The sequence below is a fragment of the Misgurnus anguillicaudatus genome, chromosome 22 (assembly GCF_027580225.2).
Source record: "Misgurnus anguillicaudatus chromosome 22, ASM2758022v2, whole genome shotgun sequence".
Lineage (NCBI taxonomy): Eukaryota > Metazoa > Chordata > Actinopteri > Cypriniformes > Cobitidae > Misgurnus > Misgurnus anguillicaudatus.
The window spans coordinates 9,196,290-9,214,639 of NC_073358.2; the positions used below are offsets into that span (position 1 = coordinate 9,196,290).

The 18,350-nt window shown below is 35.9% G+C and overlaps 2 protein-coding genes across 2 annotated transcripts in view; one reads left to right on the forward strand and one right to left on the reverse strand.

Moving 5' to 3' along the window:
• Positions 1-1,192: 1,192 nt before the first annotated feature.
• On the reverse strand, positions 1,193-3,355 carry nrarpb (NOTCH regulated ankyrin repeat protein b). The gene is made up of 2 exons (XM_055200751.2): positions 3,200-3,355; positions 1,193-3,101 (listed from the first exon to the last, which is right to left on the reverse strand). Exon 2 carries the CDS (start codon positions 2,934-2,936, stop codon positions 2,604-2,606), a length of 333 nt encoding a protein of 110 aa, XP_055056726.1. The 5' UTR covers positions 2,937-3,101; positions 3,200-3,355; the 3' UTR covers positions 1,193-2,603.
• A 13,860-nt stretch (positions 3,356-17,215) lies between these two features.
• The window catches only part of jak2b (Janus kinase 2b), a 47,355-nt gene continuing 46,220 nt past the window's right edge, over positions 17,216-18,350 (forward strand). The window contains exon 1 of the mRNA XM_055200752.2: positions 17,216-18,042. The gene's annotated coding sequence lies outside the window, so the exon portion shown is untranslated. The remainder of the gene's footprint in view (positions 18,043-18,350) is intronic.

Below are 18,350 nucleotides of genomic sequence, written 5' to 3' on the forward strand. Positions count from 1 at the left end.
GTGGCACCTATAGCACAATGTCTCAATCCCAAGCAAACTAGTGATTATGTTACACGCGATTACATAAAAATGTAAATGCAATTTGTAAGTACTTTACTAGTACACTCTTAAAAATAAAAGGTCTCTGAGGTTCTTTCTCAGGAACATCCACAAAACCTTTTTGATACATAAAGTAGTAGAAAAATATTTTTCAGGCTATTTTAGGTATAAAAAAAGAAATGTGACCCTGGATAAAAATAAAGTCAAAAGTTGCATGTGTATATTTGCAGCAATACATTGTATGGGTCAAAATTATAGATTTTTTTATGCCAAAAAATCATTAGAATATTAAGTAAATGTATTTGTGTATATTATAGCCTGTATTATGTGTTAATTCGGACAACTTTAAAGGAATTTTCTCAATATTTAGATTTTTATGCACCAAATGTCTCAGCCAAATATTGTCCTATCCTAACAAACCATACATCAATGGAAAGTTACTATTTAACTATTATTTTGACTGGTTTTGAGGTCCTGGGACACACATAGGAGCCTGGTTATTTTGGGGAAACCAAAATGGCACTATTGCTGCAAAGGATCATTTTTAAGATTGTATTTAAATAAATATTTATATCTAATGCGCATTTCCCCTTTTTCTATTTAAATGTAATGGCTGACACTGTCATCGATCCTTCATATAAATGTGTGCTTTATCTAAATTAGTAATGGTTCAAGTTCAAGTTCATTTTTAGTGTCTTATTTCAGCTTATTTACATTCTGGTAGTGCCAGGTTATTTTTTTCAACCCATTATTGAGACAAATCCAGCCGCTGGGTTAAATTAACCCCCAAAAAATTTCTATTTGACCCAGTGTGTGTGAGTTTTATTGTAATATTCACTTTTTGTGATAAATGTAACTGCTTTAACTTTACATCAGGCAACAAGTGTGTCAAAAATGTGTTTAAAGGTAAACAGCAGCTTATGTTAAAACTTAAGTTCATTTCTTTGTATTGCTTACCAGGTAAAGTCTTAACACAAGGCTATGCAAGCATGTTAAACACATGTTTTTCTGAAATGGAAAGCAGCGTATATGTCATCCAGATGCTTGCATGCATACCTATAGATGCTTTCACCAGATATTTCTTGGAAAATGACGCAACCCAATTGCTCTACAACGACCCGAGGCACTAAATGAGCAAAAACATACAAGTCTATGCATAACACCAGCAATATTTTTAATATCTAAAATGCCTTTGTACAAAACACAATGAGCAATATCTTTCAAATGTGACACAAACAGCTAAACAGATATAAAAGACGTAACAAAATTACAACTCATCCTCTCCAAACGTGTCTGATGAAAATAATATTTAAAAGTTGGTCCAAAAAAAAGATCATCACAGTCATTTGACTCATCTCTCAATCATAAGAAGTAACTTTTACTTTCATGTCATAAATGTTATGGCATTATCAAGTAAAGACTTGTGCATTGTGCAACGTCTGGTCACACTGGTTTTTACCACATAGCATCCCCCTTAAAAAGAGGAGGATGGGACTTCAGATAAGAAGTGCTCCGAGATTTCTGTCTGGACACTTTACTGTCCCGTTATGTCAAAAGGACACCCATAACATTGCCAATATAGTTCAACATAGTTGTTATAGTTTGGCATATGTAGGCATAGAGAGACATTCAAGCAGAGTGTATATTACAAAATTATACATACAGTAATTCAGTTCACAGGCTTACAAATGACATACAGTGAAAACCGCCCTGGAGCTTTCATACAATAAGAAATTCTTTTTCCATTTAGAAAAATAGTATCTTTAAAAGTCGGCACGACACCAACAACTCATATAACAGCCATCAGTGCAATATTTAAAAAAACATTCTCAAGTATAAGTGATGCATATTTCCATACTGGCTTCGAAGTGTTCCCAAAGTCATGACATTTTCAAACCTCACCACGTCTTGCCTGAGTTGGCGCTGGTTTTAAGACAAAGGGAAATTGAGTAGGAAACCACTGTCCAATGCACGTTCTCAACCTCTGAATTGAAATGTGAGGAGTCTGACATTTACATGTCAACACAAAATAACAATAATAGTCATTCCAGAGCCTTAAAAGTGAGATTAGTGTCAGAAACCAAGTTTAAATGGGGAACCCAAACTAGTAGCAATACTGATTATGACATGCAAACTGAATTCAGTCTTAAATGGTCATTTGGTAGTGTGTGGCCTGTTTCAATTTCAGAGAGATGACATTGAGATCCTACTATAAGCTATTTGTAATGTCATCATTTTAAATGCATGATGTAAAGCAACAAAACCATTACATAAATTCTAATGGTTTTATGGGAATTGTATTGGTTTTAAAATGGTCTTTGTCAGACTGTTTGGTTCCAGCAAGAACCTTTGACATTTTACAACCTACTGGACTGAAGCCCAAAACACACTTCATATTTTGTAATGGTTTTAATGAAATGTAGCTAAAGGGTAAAAATAGCAGGGTTTCCTTTCGTATTTAAATTCTGTGCCTACTCAGTTACATGGCCCTGAAGCTGTCGTTGACTTTGGCACAAGGAGGTCGAATGTGATAGGGTACAGTGTCATCTTTTCTCTTTGATTGCTCAGATTGCGCTGGATGAGTACTTCGCCCGCGTAACGAGGTAAAGTACGATGTCCTGGTGTCCACCGAACGCCGCTATGTGCAGCGCGCTCCATCCGTCTCTGTTGGCCAGGCGAATGTCCGCGCCGAACTTCACCAGCAGCTTCACTAACTCCAAGTTCCCATCGATCACGGACTGATGCAGGGCCGTCTGTCCCTCGGGTCCAAAGGAGTTGACGTTAAATTCGCAGTTTGTCATGTTTTGCAAGAGAGAATGAAGCTCCTTGGTGTTGCCTTTCCTGAGCGCTTCCTGAAACACTCGCTGACGCGCCGAGCAAGTCATGTCCTGACTCATGATCTTAACAGGTAGAGCTCAGCGAAACTATGAAAATGGCCTCCAAACGAACAGAAGTTAAGGTATCCCCTTTGTATGTTCCGACATGCGATAAATAAAGAAAAGTTGCACGCGCGTCCTGCCAACTTCAGTGTTCCATACTACCTATGCTGCCGGTCCAGTGATCTGTTCCAAAGAAATGCATTAACAGTCATTTAATCTTTGCATAGAAATGCAGTCGTCGTAAAGCACATTTCATGGCTAAATGTGGTTTGGGGCTTTACCTCTAAGGTTCCCACGAGCTGGTGCTGAATGGCCTCTGCGCGCTCCTCCGCCTTCTGACTGCGCGCTCCGCTGTGCCCGATAGACTCTATTCAGCCTATTGCTAGGCATTTGAATAACAAAAGCCTGTCATAAAGTGCGTCTTTAATGGGTGGAGACTGTGTTCATTTTTATAGGGCTGCTTGTGTTGAAGTGTTGGTGCGCAATGCAAAATTAACTTGGGGAAGAATACATTTGAAAACTTTGTTAAACTTGTGGCTTTATAGTATCACTAGTTTAATATCTTTTTGCTTTGCTTATCTTATTTAGTGCATTTGGACAATAAAGTCTAAATTGTCTTTAGAGAGAGTATTATCTGTACCTCAAAGGGTTTAGAGACTGCCAACATTTACATGCATACGTCCTAAAATTCACAAATGTTAAACTTCTATTAAATAAGAAAATATGTGTAAAATTTGTAACATTTAAAAAAAAAATAATGTTGGGCAAAGATTAATCGCGATTAATCGCATACAAAATAAAGTGTTGCCATAATATATAAGTGTGTGCTGTGTGTAATTATTATGTAAAAATACACACACATTCATGTATGTATTGCATACGTCCTAAAATTCACAAATGTTAAACTTCTATTAAATAAGAAAATATGTGTAAAATTTGTAACATTTTCAAAAAAAAATAATGTTGGGCAAAGATTAATCGCGATTAATCGCATACAAAATAAAGTGTTGCCATAATATATAAGTGTGTGCTGTGTGTAATTATTATGTATAAATACACACACATTCATGTATGTATTTAAGAAACATTTATATATATATATATATATATATATATATATATATATATATATATATATATATATATATATATATATATATATATATATATATATATATATATATATATATATATATATATATTCTATATGATACATAAATAAAAAAATAGGGCTGGGAAAAGATTAATCGCATACAAAATAAAGTTATTTTTTGCATAATATATGTGTGTGTGCTGTGTGTAATTATTATGTATATTTAACCACACACACATACATATATTCATGTCAGATTTTTTTATTTATATATCATTTTTTCATTTATATATAATATATAATATAGAATATATAAAAATATAAATAAATATATATACACATGTAAATGTTTCTTAAATACATACATGAATGTGTGTGTATTTATATGTACGTAATAATTACACACAGCACACACTCATATATTATGCCAAAAATCACTTTTATTTTGTATGCGATTAATCACGATTAATCGCGACAAATCTTCCCCAGCCCTAAAATATATATTTATATATAAATAAATAAAAATTCTGAAATGAATGTATGTGTGTGTGGTTAAATATACATAATAATTACACACAGTAAAAACACATATATTATGCAAAAATATAACTTTTATTTTGTATGCGATTAATCGCGATTAATCTTTGCCCACTACTAAACACATGAATTTTGCACTTTAAATAAATAAATAAAACTAAATAAAATAGTCAAATAATAAATGTGACCCTGTCGGTGAAATTCAGGCTATGTATATAGATCAGGAGCATCAAAGTTTGATTTCACATTGAATTCAATCTTTGACATGATCTTAGTTAATATTAAAGACATAAACATTATATTTTCACAAAATGTTCCTTATGTTATGTAGGATAAGTTTATGTGAAAAAAATGACTAGCTGCATGAGTTTTCACAGACTGGGTCACAAATGACATACATTTTTAAAGGGTTGGGTTAGGGAGATCATTATCCCTATAGTTTCACAGATTTTCAAATGCCTACACATTTGTTGATCATCAATGCATTTGTTAAAGATATATTAACAAATGGGGGACGGTATATCTCTGACAACAGCAGGGTTCTCATGAAATGAAACAAGCACCATGGGAACTAGGCTACTGCATGCTGTTTTTCTATTACCCAGCACCAGCAGCCACAATTTGGCACAGAGACTGAAGCCCAAACTAGGCCATTTTATACATTTTGTTGACATGGCAAGCAGTTGTTTAAAATACATCAAATGTACTTTATAAGTTTGAAATTCGAGAGTTTATGAATTATGCATCTATTCACAATTTTTCTGTATAAACAGAGCTAAAAAAGCGCAACAATAGTGAAGCTAAAAAAAAACAAATGATGTAAGTACACAAAAGATTTTTTGAATGTGTACAACTAGCACCCCTTGAACAAATTTAGCATGTTCTGAGCTAACAAACAAGAGCGGGACCTCATGTCTTATATTCAGATCCTTTGGCGAAAACACGATTTCAAGCGTCTCTCGAACCTGACTTGTCTGTAGGTACTGTGGTTTTGTTGAATGCGTCTTGTACTGTTCTTTGCCAGCTCAATAGACTCTCATTCACGAGCCTTTGGCGGCGTAATAGGATCTCAATGGCTGAGCTGTAGTGACGTTTCAATAGGGAGGGTGGGTCATTCAGGATCCAATTTTAAACCACGTGCTCTAGGACCGTGGGAATGAGACGAGCCTTTCTTCCCAGCATAGGCGTATGCACAGATAGAAAGTCTGAGTTGTGCAAGAGAAAAGAGAGAGAGAAAGGGAAGGTAGATATTTCAAAACAGTTGCTTGTGAAAAATTGGCATGTTATGCAGATTTTAAAGAAGTTAAGGATAAAGTCAGTTGGTTATCTGTAGGGGTTATAATCTGTTACCAAACAGAACTGCAAAGTGTAACTCAACTGGTAGAGCATTTGCATTAGCAATGCAAAGGTCATGGGTTTGATCCCAGGCAACACACAATTAAAATGTGACCCTGGACCACAAAACCAGTCATAAGGGACAATGTTTTTTTTTTTTATTGAAAGTTATCTGAAAGCTGAATACATGCACTTTCAATTGGTAAACTATTTGAAAATTTGGAATGTAAGTGTGCAAAAATCAAAATATTGAAAAAAATCATCTTTAAAGTTGTCCAAAATGAAGCAACACATATTACTAATGATAAATATATTTTTAAAATTTTAAAATTAGGATATTTACAAAATATCTTCATGGAACATTGGCATTAAATAATTGCATCATTTTGATGCACAATCTATTTTTGGCCATTGCTACAAATATACACTGTAAGTTGCATTGGATAAAAAAGGTCTGCAAAAAGCGTAAATGTAAATATTTGCACCGGGCAACTTGTTTTTACATCTTTTAATCAGCTTTTCATTCTTGTAAGAATTTGTAACGTTTCTCTTTCCAAAAAGAATGTGAGGTAATAAAAGAGCTTTTTACATTCTTTTGCAAATTAAGCATGCAAATGACGTGTGCTTTCAAATGCGAATTGTTAAGTCCTTGTTACGTCAGGTCATTTGTGGAGCCCTTAAGTGAGGCACTTAAGCCCAAGTTGCTCCAGGGCATTGCCTTTACAATTAGAGAGCTATAGGTTGCTTTGAATAAAAACCGCATGCTAAATAGCAAATAATACAGTGACCTATTTATTAAGCATGGGAAACTTGGCAATGGATGTTTCTCTTCCTGACACCTGCAGTGCTGCAGGTCAACATATTGCACTGATATTGACTCTCGTGTTATTGCTAAAATCTATTGTACTATGTATTAGGTACGAAAGTGCAGATAAAGCTTGCACAATTTTTCATACACTTGTATTACTGTATATACACACGTGTCGCATTTGTGCATATGCATATAGACCGTAATGATTCAAAGTGACACTGGTAAGCTAACGCATTTGTTTAAGGGGAAACCAGGCCTGTAAATCTGTTGGTTTGTAGCGTCAGACAGTAGGAATGTCCTGTTTGTCTTGGTGTGTATTTGTTCACTGTACTTTGTGCGGCTGGCATTTGTAAGACGTGAGTCTGTACTGGTCTGGGTGTTGGACGTGTACCTTTGTGTGGGAACCAAACTACTTCCTGACCTTGAACCACAACAGCTGTGGGGCAGGAGCAACACTTGCTCACACTCAGAGAGAGAGAGAGAGAGAGAGAGAGAGAGAGAGAGAGAGAGAGAGAGAGAGGATGCATGTTTTCAGTATGTTTATGTTTACACATATTTCGCATTTTTAGTGCATTGCTATAAAGGCTTTTATAAATGAAGACTCTCGTCAAATTTTAGGATGTTATTAAGTTACAGACACTATAATTTTATTTGCATATCATTTTGCATATTTACATTTATGCATTTGGCAAATGTTTTTATCCAAACGCTGTAATTTTTTTAATGCCATGCATTTTTTCGTATAGTCAAATTAGCTTAAAGTCATTTCAACATACTACTGCACGTTTTAAAGGTGCAGTGTGCAGATTTTTAGCGCCATCTAGCATCAACCAACGGCTCAGTACAATGCTCACCCTTCCTTTCAAAATGCATAGAGAACCGACGGTAGCCGCAGTGTTGCCAGTTTAGGGATTTTGGGTGTCATTTATAAAACTGTGCGTAGGATCCTTACTTCGAGTCTGCGTACGCACAAAAGCCAAAAATGGCATACGCCAAAAAATATTAAGACTTAACAAAGCAATGTTCCCTTTATAAATCAAAGATCACCTGCAAGTGTGCGTACATGAATCATCCTCAGATCCCGCGAGCCCATTTTCCCTTTAAGTTTGTTTTTTAATAAAATCACAACCTTTGCGTGGGAACTGGCATACGCACGCTTTATAAATGAGGCCCTTTGTCTCTACATTTAGAGGCTGTTTACACTTGGCACCAACATGTGTTCTCGTCGATCGGATCACAAGTGGACGACGTTAATGCCAGGTGTAAACGGTGTTCAAAACGTTTTGAGCTCGTCCACTTTCGACCACTTTCAACCACATCCAGAGGTGGTCGAAACCACTTTCGATCGTATCGCTTTGGAGTTGCGGAACGCACATGTGGTTGAATGCGTTCGAACAGCCACACGCGACCGCCTTCTCTCCGCCCATTTACCTAATCTGAGGTATTAAACACAAGTTTTACGTCTTTTTTTGACTTCTGGCGTGAACATTCGGTAAACAGCGCTATGTTTAGCCTTTCATTGATAAAACTAAGCGGCTGATCTCCGTAGTTTTGTTTTGAAAGCGTGTGAAAGTTGCGCGATCCTATTTCATCAATTGCGCTGAAAATTCAAAGAAAGCTCTTACATACTCATGTACAAAACTCTGTGCAGCATGTTTACTTGCTAAACAAGCAGTGCACTCCGACATAATATTAGATTGCGTCCATACAAACTCATAATTACTCCCGCTCGGGTTTGAATGACAGCAGAGAGACTCGCCCACCGTCTCACAGACCACCCCCTCATAGTATTCAGCACAGAAGCGGTCGAAAGTGGACAAAAGAGACTGATTTAAATACCAGGTGTAGACGTAATGCGTCTCTCTTGTCCACTTGTGATCCGATCGATGAAAACACATCTTAATACCAAGTGTTAACAGCCCCTTAGTGACTTCCCACCCATTTTGAGACTTTTTTTCAGTCATCTACACTGTAAAAAAATATATGCAACAAGTTAAAATGGGTCAACTTGCAAGTCAATTTTAAGTTTTTTAAGTTGTGGGGTGTGATAAGATGACATAACTTATAAAAACAAGTTTAACTTAATTTGTTAAGTTAAAGTTACATAAAAAACATATGTTGATTTAACAAAGATGCTGCATAGTTTTTTACAGCAGGGGTGGGCATTTCCAACGCTATCTCACAAGAATTCGTACATATTTTACGAGTTGGCTAATGTTTTGTACAGTGTTGGGGGTAACGCATTACAAGTAACGCACATTACGTAATAATATTACTTTTCTGAAGTAACGAGTAAAGTAACGCATTACTTTATAAATGTACACATTAATATTTGAGTTACTTTTTTGTTTAATTAATTCAATTTAATATTAAAATAGTGTACTGAATTAAACTGAACATATTAACGTAGAATTACGCACGCTAAATTGCGCCTGAGCGGGAACAGTTTGAGTTAGAAGCGGAGATGGCAGGCCAGTGCTTGACATTTTTGCAATAATAAAAAACACATGCAAGGCCTGAAAGAGATCAAGCCTCAGCCAATAAGAAAAGTAACGCAAAAGTAACTTAAAAGTAACGCAAGCATTACTTTCCATGAAAAGTAACTAAGTAACGCAATTAGTAACTTTTTTGGGGAGTAACTTAATATGCATTACTTTTAAAAGTAACTTTCCCCAACACTGGGTATGTAATTCATACGACCACATTCGTAAGTTTTGGTACGATTTGCCTTGACCCCTGTGACGTTGGGGTTAGGGATTCGGTTCCGTTGTTGTTTTTTCATGATAATCCTATGATTTTGCACGATTAACTTCGTATGAATTGAATTAGCCCTTAACTCATAAAATATGTAAAATTTCTTGTGAGAACAGGCTGGCATTCCTGGTCCTGGAGGACCACTGTCCTGCAAAGTTTAGGTCCAACCCTAATCAAACACACCTGAACGTCATTTTCAAGTAATCCTGCAGATTTTGAATATGTTTTAGGTGTGTTTTAATAGGGTTGGAGCTAAACTTTGCAGTGGCTCTGCAGGACCAGGATGCCCACCCCTGTTTTAAAGTGTAGGGAGAAACCTTATTATTATTAGGTTACTTGCCCACTGACAAGCCAATATATTATATAGATCAGTGGATTCCCCTGTGTATGACAACATCTAGCGACCAGGTGTAGCTACTTTTTATTGAACGAAGTTGGCAACGATTGGTAGCCGCCACAGGACCAACATCGTCTGAGACAACATAGTGACGAAACGTGCTCTATAGAGCGGTTTGACCATTTAGGGCTGCAATAGAAACATGGCAGTGCAAAATGGCAACTATGGTTCATTATATAAAGTCTTTATAACCCATGATATCCTCTGCACCCTCCTCCAAGTGAACGCTTTCCTGTTCCCGTCCAGCTCTCAGGCTCTGTGTTTGTGACGGATATCCCCAGGAAATGGCAACGCTGATCGTGATGTCAGACGTTGCACTGGAGTAACCTTTATTACTGGAATTTAACACTTATCCATGGTAATGACTAAAAGTTCAGTATAAGAAATATCCTTGTATCTGGTCCTGACTGCTATTAAATCCAGTAGATACAGGTGCCACTGTAGGTCTTGGTTCCAGTTGTTTTTCTATAGACAATAATAAACATTGGTCTTTCTTTCCAAGGAATTTGTAAGCTGTTTAGGTTTCATAAAGGACACTGGCTCCCTCTAGTGACTAAATAGTCTAAGAAACAATCCTTTTTCGTGCGTCATTCTGGTGGTATTTTGCACTCAACAAGGTGTCTTTGTTGTACATGACCTCACATATAATAAGTATTAAAAAGATAGCTCACCAAAAAAAGTCTGTCATTGTTTACTCAACCTTAAATTGTTTCAATCGTATACAAATTAAGATATTTTGAAGAATGTTTGTAACCAAGCAGATGTGGGGCACCATTGACTTCAATATTAGAAGAAATACTACAATGGAATGGTGCCCCAGATCTGTTTGGTTATTAAAAAATGTTCACAATATTTTCATTTGTGTTCAGCAGACAAAGACAGGCTACAATTTAAGTATGGTTATAGTTCATAGATATTAAGCTGCCAGACTCGGCAAAGGTAAATTAGACAACTAAAGTATTTATGGGTAACACAGTAAGGCTGTACTTGTTAGCATTAGTTAATGCATTACTAACATGAACTAACAATAAACAGCACTACAGCATTTAATTATCTTAGTTCATGTTATTTTCAACATTTATTTAAATGTTATTCACATTTTTAAATCAAATATTGTAACTGTTAACATTTTAATGGAGCATGAACTAAATGAATAGCTATATTGGCATCAACTAACATTATCTAAGATTAATAAATGCTGAAAGCTATATTGTTCATTGTTAGTTCATGTTAGCAAACGCATTTACTTTTAATGTTAAAGTGCACCTATTTCATTGCTAAAAACAATGTTATTTTGTGCATTTGGTATAATACATTGTGTTCGCGTGGTTAAAAAACAAACATACCGTACATTTTTGTAGCTCCAGATTTCACTCTCTTCCTAAAACGCACTGATTTAAAAAGCTCTGTGTCCCTGATTGGCCAGCTAATCTGTACGTTGTGAGTGGCCTGAATACCTCTGACATCAGCCGGAAACGTGATGCTCCTTACCATGTTTGAAAGATTCGGTCACAATGCAATGCTAACAGAACTCGCATCATCGTTTACTTTGGGTTTTTTACCTTTTGCAAATCCTTAACATGTACAAATACACACTTACACACCAAAGGATATTTAAAAACGGGAATCGGACAATAGGTGCTCTTTAAAAAATACAACTGTATTGTAAAGTGTTACCAATTATGTAATTTAAAAATGAATGCAAGAAGCATTTAGAAACAAAAACAATAAATATTTATAGTTATATTTCAAATGTTTATCCGTTCAGAACTGCACGTTCGATATTTTGTAATGTCATTTACATTTTCAAGTGCAATTTAAGTGTCCACACTTTTATGTAAATAAAGAAACTGCTGAATAATAATTAAGCTTCAAATTTTTGAATGGCTAAAGCATATAATTAATGCAAATGACTATTATGTACCACATATTTATAGTTTAAAAAAAAATAAAAATCACTTAACGTTTTTACTTTAGTAAGAGATTATGCAAAGTTGTATCTTTTTAAGCTGACTTTGAAAATCTGTTACTGATATAATCATCACATTATTTGATATATATTTTGAAATATCTTTGACATTTTGGTGAACCAAAGAAAAAACATCAATATAGTTTGAAAAAGCAATGGACCATGTGTATAGCAAACATGCTTTGCTTTCAGCTAAACCAAACTTAGAGGTCAAACACCACCCATACAAGTTCACTGTGCTTATTTTCGCTTCCTTGATGTAATACAACAAAGTCATTGCATTTCTAAATAACCAAATATAATCGACACAAATGATCTAAATGACTGGCGCTGTAAGCATTTAAAGTTAATCATTGATTATGATCTGATGGAGGTGATACAGTTAAGGGTCAGTCAGTCTTTAGTCTGCTGTTACCCACCAGCTCCGGCTGTGATCTAAAACTGAGCAAGCTTTCTGATTAGTCAGCATATTTGGAATTAAAGGCACCATGATGCATTTTAAGGAAGCATGTAGGGTGCATTCTGGATCAACTCAGCCTATGATGCCCCAAAACAGATAGGCAATAATATAGTTGTCACGCACTTTACTTAAGTGATGTTTAGCTAATATTAATAATGCATAAATAAACACTGAATAATCATATTTGTGTAACTTTTATTAGCAAAGATTAATAAATGCTGCAAAAAAATTGCTCGTCGTTGTTAGTTAAAGGATTAAGATTTTTGTAGTTGGGTGATTCTCACGAAAACTTGGTTTTAAAAATGTCAAGCATGAAAATGTAAAAAGTGCTTAAATTTACTTTTTTTCCCACCAGACATTGAAAAACAAAGTCTGGAGTAAATGGGAACATTAATTTAAAAACTTTTACTTATCATTTAACACTTTTTGTAACATAATTTAAAAAATTAGTCCTAAAAAATCTCATTACCGCAACAGCCAGAAAACATCAACACTGACATATTTTCAAAATGACATGACAATGACAAACCTGAAAGAACATAATTTGGAGATTCTGCACATGCATTTAAAATCAAAGTATTATGCTTCTATTAATTAAATTAACATTTAATAAGCATCTGTTGCGGTAATGATAATCAAAATGTCGTGTAAGCATTCTGACAAGACAATATTTCAAATTAACTGTAAAAAAAATGATCTTACCTGGTAGCCATCTTGAAGTAACTGGTCCATGTGCTTGGTCACTCAAAATCAAACTTTATTAAAATTCTGTATGTGTGCTTAAACTGTTCTCAAAAAGTGTTGCGGAGGATGAGAACATCAGGCATGGACACATCATTTTCCTAACTTTTCTTCATTATTATTATACATGAGTATTCAGTAAATATTTTTTCTGTCATCTAAAGTAGTCTAGCAAAACATCCATTTATTTTTTTCTTAATATTTTTGTGTTAATTTGATTAAATTACAACATAACGCATGTTCAAACACAGCCGGACACATTGCGGTAATGAGAATTTCAGCAGAAAATTAGATAAAATTTCCAATTATAAATTCTTATGTTAAAATCACACATTGTGCAAGGTAGAACACAGTATTGTGTTAATTCTGATGCTTTTTAATGTTACTATATTACACATTTTAAAGCTAAAATCATTAGTGCCGTGGTGTTTCAATGGTTTCGTGAGAATCACCCAGTTATCACAGTTATCACATACCCACTGTGACCACCAGCCCTGGTCCCCCAAAATGCAGAATTTGTATATGATTTCTAAAGTAGTAAACATTTTCTATACAGACTGTTCTTGCTCAGTGTTTCGCAACCAGGGGTCCGGGGCCGACACAGCATCTCAAATTCTAAATTACTTAAAGGTGCCAAAGAATGGTAATGGATATTTCTGAGTGGTAAGTTTGTATTTTTTCAGTATGGACCTGCAAAAGGTAACTGTAATGCTGCGGTACAGGCGTCAGGAGAGAGTGATTTCAATGTTAAGTCAATGTAAAGACTGTCTGGAGGTCTCGCGACATGAATGAGGCATTTAGCGTGGCGTGGTAGATGCAAATCCACCTCATTGACGCGAAATGACGCAAATTGATACACGAGAGTTGAAACATCTGAACTTTTGCGGAAAATTGCGCTGCGTTAACCAATCAGGACCTTGCTCTAGTAGTGACGTGATTACAGAAAGCGAGCGTAATCGTAGAAGCCCCCCATTACGCGAATTTTCACGTGAATGTCTTGATTGACTAGAATTTCATACGCGAATGAAGCGAGTAAACTCAATGGGGCAGTTTCCCGGACAGGGATTTGCTTAAGCCAGGACTAGGCCTCAGTTTAATTAGGAAATATAACTAGTTTTAACAAACATGCTTTACTAAAAACATTACTTGTGTGCATTTTGAGGCAAAACAAAGGGCACTGATGTATTTTACGATATGTCAGTGCAGGTTGTTTTTAGTTTGAACAGCTCTTACATTTATTTTAGTCTAAGACTAGTCTAATCCCTGTCTGGGAAACTGCCCCAACATGTTCAAGCGTCAAACTACGTGCAAATAGCGCGTTTTTGCCCCCTCTACTGCGTTTAGTGTAAATCCAGCATAACGTTAATAGTAGAACTTTAGCATAAAATGCTAACTCAGCAGTCACAACTTTGTTTTTAGCATTGTAACAACATTGAACTTAATTTAATGTGTAATTTAATGTTGGCGGAATACATCATGACTGTAACGTCACAGTTTGTGTTATGTTGCGATTGGCCTGTTTTCCAGCTCTCTTTTGCATACATAAGGGCTGCGTCCGAAAACTCTAAATTGCTGCCATCTGAGGCAGCTTTTCAAGGCAGGAAGGCATCAAGGCATGTCCGAATTCAATGTTAGGTTTACTTCCTGTCTCCTGAGATACCTATGCGTGGGCATACAATAAGAATGTGATTGGTCGAGCCTGGTCGAGTTCGAAAAATAAAATGGCGGCCAAGGAAGCGACTGGAGCACAAATTTAGTGTAAATAAAGGTATATTTTCACTTTTTACATCTTTTAATTGCATTTCTAGTGAGAAATTAGTATTGTAGTTTTCAAAAATGTGATTAGTTATCACAAAGGCGCTCTCTGTTTATATTCCAAACACGCTGCCTTTGAAGTGTGTCGGAAAGTCTCTGAGCTGCCTTCATGCCTCCGAAGTCATTTCCTCATGAGGCAGCAAGGCAATGAGTCACTGCCTTGAGTTTTCGGACACAGCCGACGTTTACATAAGAAAGACAATTGTGTTTGAGACTCATTATATGTCATTATGTACAGCACTTATATTATTCAACTATGCCTAGGTAAATACAGTTTACATTCTATGGCACCTTTAAAATGATTGAAAATAAGACAAGCATTAAATATGCTAAACCAACCTAAAATCAAGACATTTCCTAGTGTTTGTTGATTTTATAATGAATATTTCGAATTATACCAAGTGAGTGACTTCAAATATTGTTATTGACAATCCCACTTGAAAAAATACTGTAGTATAATTTAGTATTTACTGTAGTAAATTGTATTATACTGTAGTATATTATAGTAATTACTATGCATTGTCACTGTATACTACAGTATTCTGTGATATTAACTATTCATAGGTTTCACATGACATCACATGTGGGTCGTGTGGGTGCCACATCCTTTTGGAATTATTGCATACAAACAAAAGTTGGTACTTTTCCAACACAAATGCAGTACATTTTATTAGGGCATAGTTATATAGTATATATATATATATATATATGATGTGAGTGAACAGAAACCAGTCAACAGCAAATCTGCTAAATCACACGACATTTTGTCAAAATCGTCAGTATTGTAAATACACAAGGGAATTAACTACAAAAAGACTTCAGGTTACATGAACCAAACTGTTAGTATGGGGGTAAAAAATGTATATATAGCCAGTTTTGTAAAAAAAATATATATATTTTTATAAACACAAACATATCAAAATCTGTTTGGTTTACGTTTTCAATCGGGACTAACTAACGTTAGTTAAAGTTGCCATGAAACGAAAGTAGCAATTATTGTATTTTCCCTGTGCTGCTGATGTAATGTGGAGTGACAAGTGTTGCCCCCCACAGATTTATTATGTTTTTGCATATTCGTCACACTTAAATGTTTCAGATCACCAAACAAGATGAGTGGACCAAATTTCCTTCACAGTGCTGTAACAGACTTATTGCAAGTTATCGACCCCGCCCACCTGTCATGACTGGATGTAAAGAGAGATCGTTTTGAGGAGGGGAGGAGATTTGCATTTTTGATTAAAGATTTTGAGAGCACATGAGTAAAAAAATAAAGATCACAGAAGTAATTTGTAAAAAAAAAATACCACAATATTCCAAAAAATACAGTTTTTAATTTTATTTAGGCTACTTTAAAGGAACACGCCCAACATTTAGGGAAATTACCTTTTTCACCGAAACCCCCAGAGTTAGATAAGTCCATACATACCTTTATCATCTCCGTGCTTTCTTTAACTCTGTCTGACGCAGCCCCTGCTTCCCAAAATATGGGTGTGTTCCTTTAAAACTGGCCCATATTGCATAAGGCAGTGGTTCTCAAACTTTTTCAGCGTGCGGCCCCCCTTGTGTATGGTGCATTCCTTCGCGGCCCCCCCAAAGAAAATTTATGACAAGAAACTTTTTATTAAACAAAACATATTAAATGATACGAAGTAGTGCTGTTGATTATTAGTCTTATTTTTTTAGGTTAAATTGTACAGAATTCATGATAAATTAATTTATTTTATAAAATAAAACTGGGGCCCCCCTGGCACCATCTCGCGGCCCCCAGTTTGAGAACCACTGGCATAAGGAGTACACAGAAAACCTTTATAGAAAATACATTTAAGAGCAAAAACACATAATAAAACACATAGAAATAAATAATGCATTTGCAATTGGTTGCATACTGATTTTTTTGTTGCAAAAGGAAAAAATATAAAACATGTCTCATGTTCATTTTAGTGCATAAACACGCCTCATGTTTATTTCAGTGCATTTTATCAATGAACTTAACATTCATTCATTCCATACATCCTAAATATTTAAATATTGTGTCTAGACGGGGTTTTGCCCATGCAGGGCTCTCACCAAATAGGCGTTTCCAAGTCCTTAAACTTTCAACTTTGCCTGGGTTAGGGTATAATATTTTGTATTATATAATTTCTGTAAGATCCAATCGATCTGAAACTGTATACTGACTGAATCGTAACACCAAGTATTTAGACTGAGCCTTTTGCCTAGAGCGGCTATGCAAAGGTCCCAAAGATGACGACACAGCAAAGAAGTCACGTGACAAAAACTCAACTGTACAGGTTTGTATACAGTACTACGGCAACGTTCCAAACCGCCAACTTTCATACTATAGGGTAGGCGAAGTAGTGCTTTACTTTATCTAGGAACTGTACTATAGTTTACTATAGTAAATACTAAAGTAAGTTACACTACGGTGTTTTTCTCATGTGGGATGCGGGGGCTTGAAGTAAAAAATGTCGATATTACATTTTGCGTGGAACACATTCTATGCTGCTAAGTCAACGAGGGCAAAGACAGCTGTTTAGGTAGGCAGCTAGTTAAGTTTTGAGACACGCCTCAACCGAAAGTGGCGTGTCAACTGCAGTAACGTTAACTACAGGGCGCCACCTCCTGCCTAAGTAGACAGCACGGGGAGATAAAGACTTCGTGGTGAAATTTAACGTTGCAAAATTGAGTCTTTTGAGCAGGACAGACAACGCGTAGGACATTTAAACACAAACGCATATGGTGTTTGTATAAACATGGTGTTTAGTGACAGTCGCATGCGTTAGCATGCACGCTAGCTGTCATTCCGCTTGGTGATCTTGCGATCTTCTGATCTTCAGACATGTCGCTTCCGTAGGACATGTTAGCAAGTGTCTTTATTAAAGAAGTTATCGTCGCGTTTGTAGTCATATTGAGACCTTACGCATGTACGCGAAGCTTCACTGGTCATGTTTTGTAAATAACAGCAGCAGCTGCACATGCTAACGCGCAGCTAGTCGACTAAACTTGACCCTAAACGTATTAGCGAGCCTTACTGGGAGTCAAACGTCACGACAACTAACTTAACGAGATGGACCCACGATCGACTCTGTATGTCCAGTAGAAACAACGACATCGATTAAATGAACGCTTCTGTGGGAATTTTGAAGTTTCGAGTGAGTCGCCCGTCGCGCGAGTTGGCTAGCAGCGCGCGCTAGCTCAGCAACACCAAACAAGTGAGTATTTTTTTTCACGCGAGTGATTATTCTTTAACATGTGTGCCTTTTCCCTAACAAACTGCACGTGTAAGGTAGATTTAACACATATTATGATCTGTAATTATGTGTAACTTATGTGTGTATCTGTCAGTTTATTAGACTGCAATATAATCGAATTCCCACGTGAAGAACCTGTAACGTTACCCTATCCTAACCCTTATGTTGTGGTGTGCTGTATAAGTTATGTTAAAGCGATTCCTACATTTGTATGTATATGTATACTACAATAATCTGTGGTATTATCTATAATTAAATTATAACTGTAG

Excerpts from the sequence above, each read along its gene's own strand:
- nrarpb (XM_055200751.2), bottom strand. The coding sequence starts at position 2,936 with ATGAGTCAGGACATGACTTGCTCGGCGCGTCAGCGAGTGTTTCAGGAA.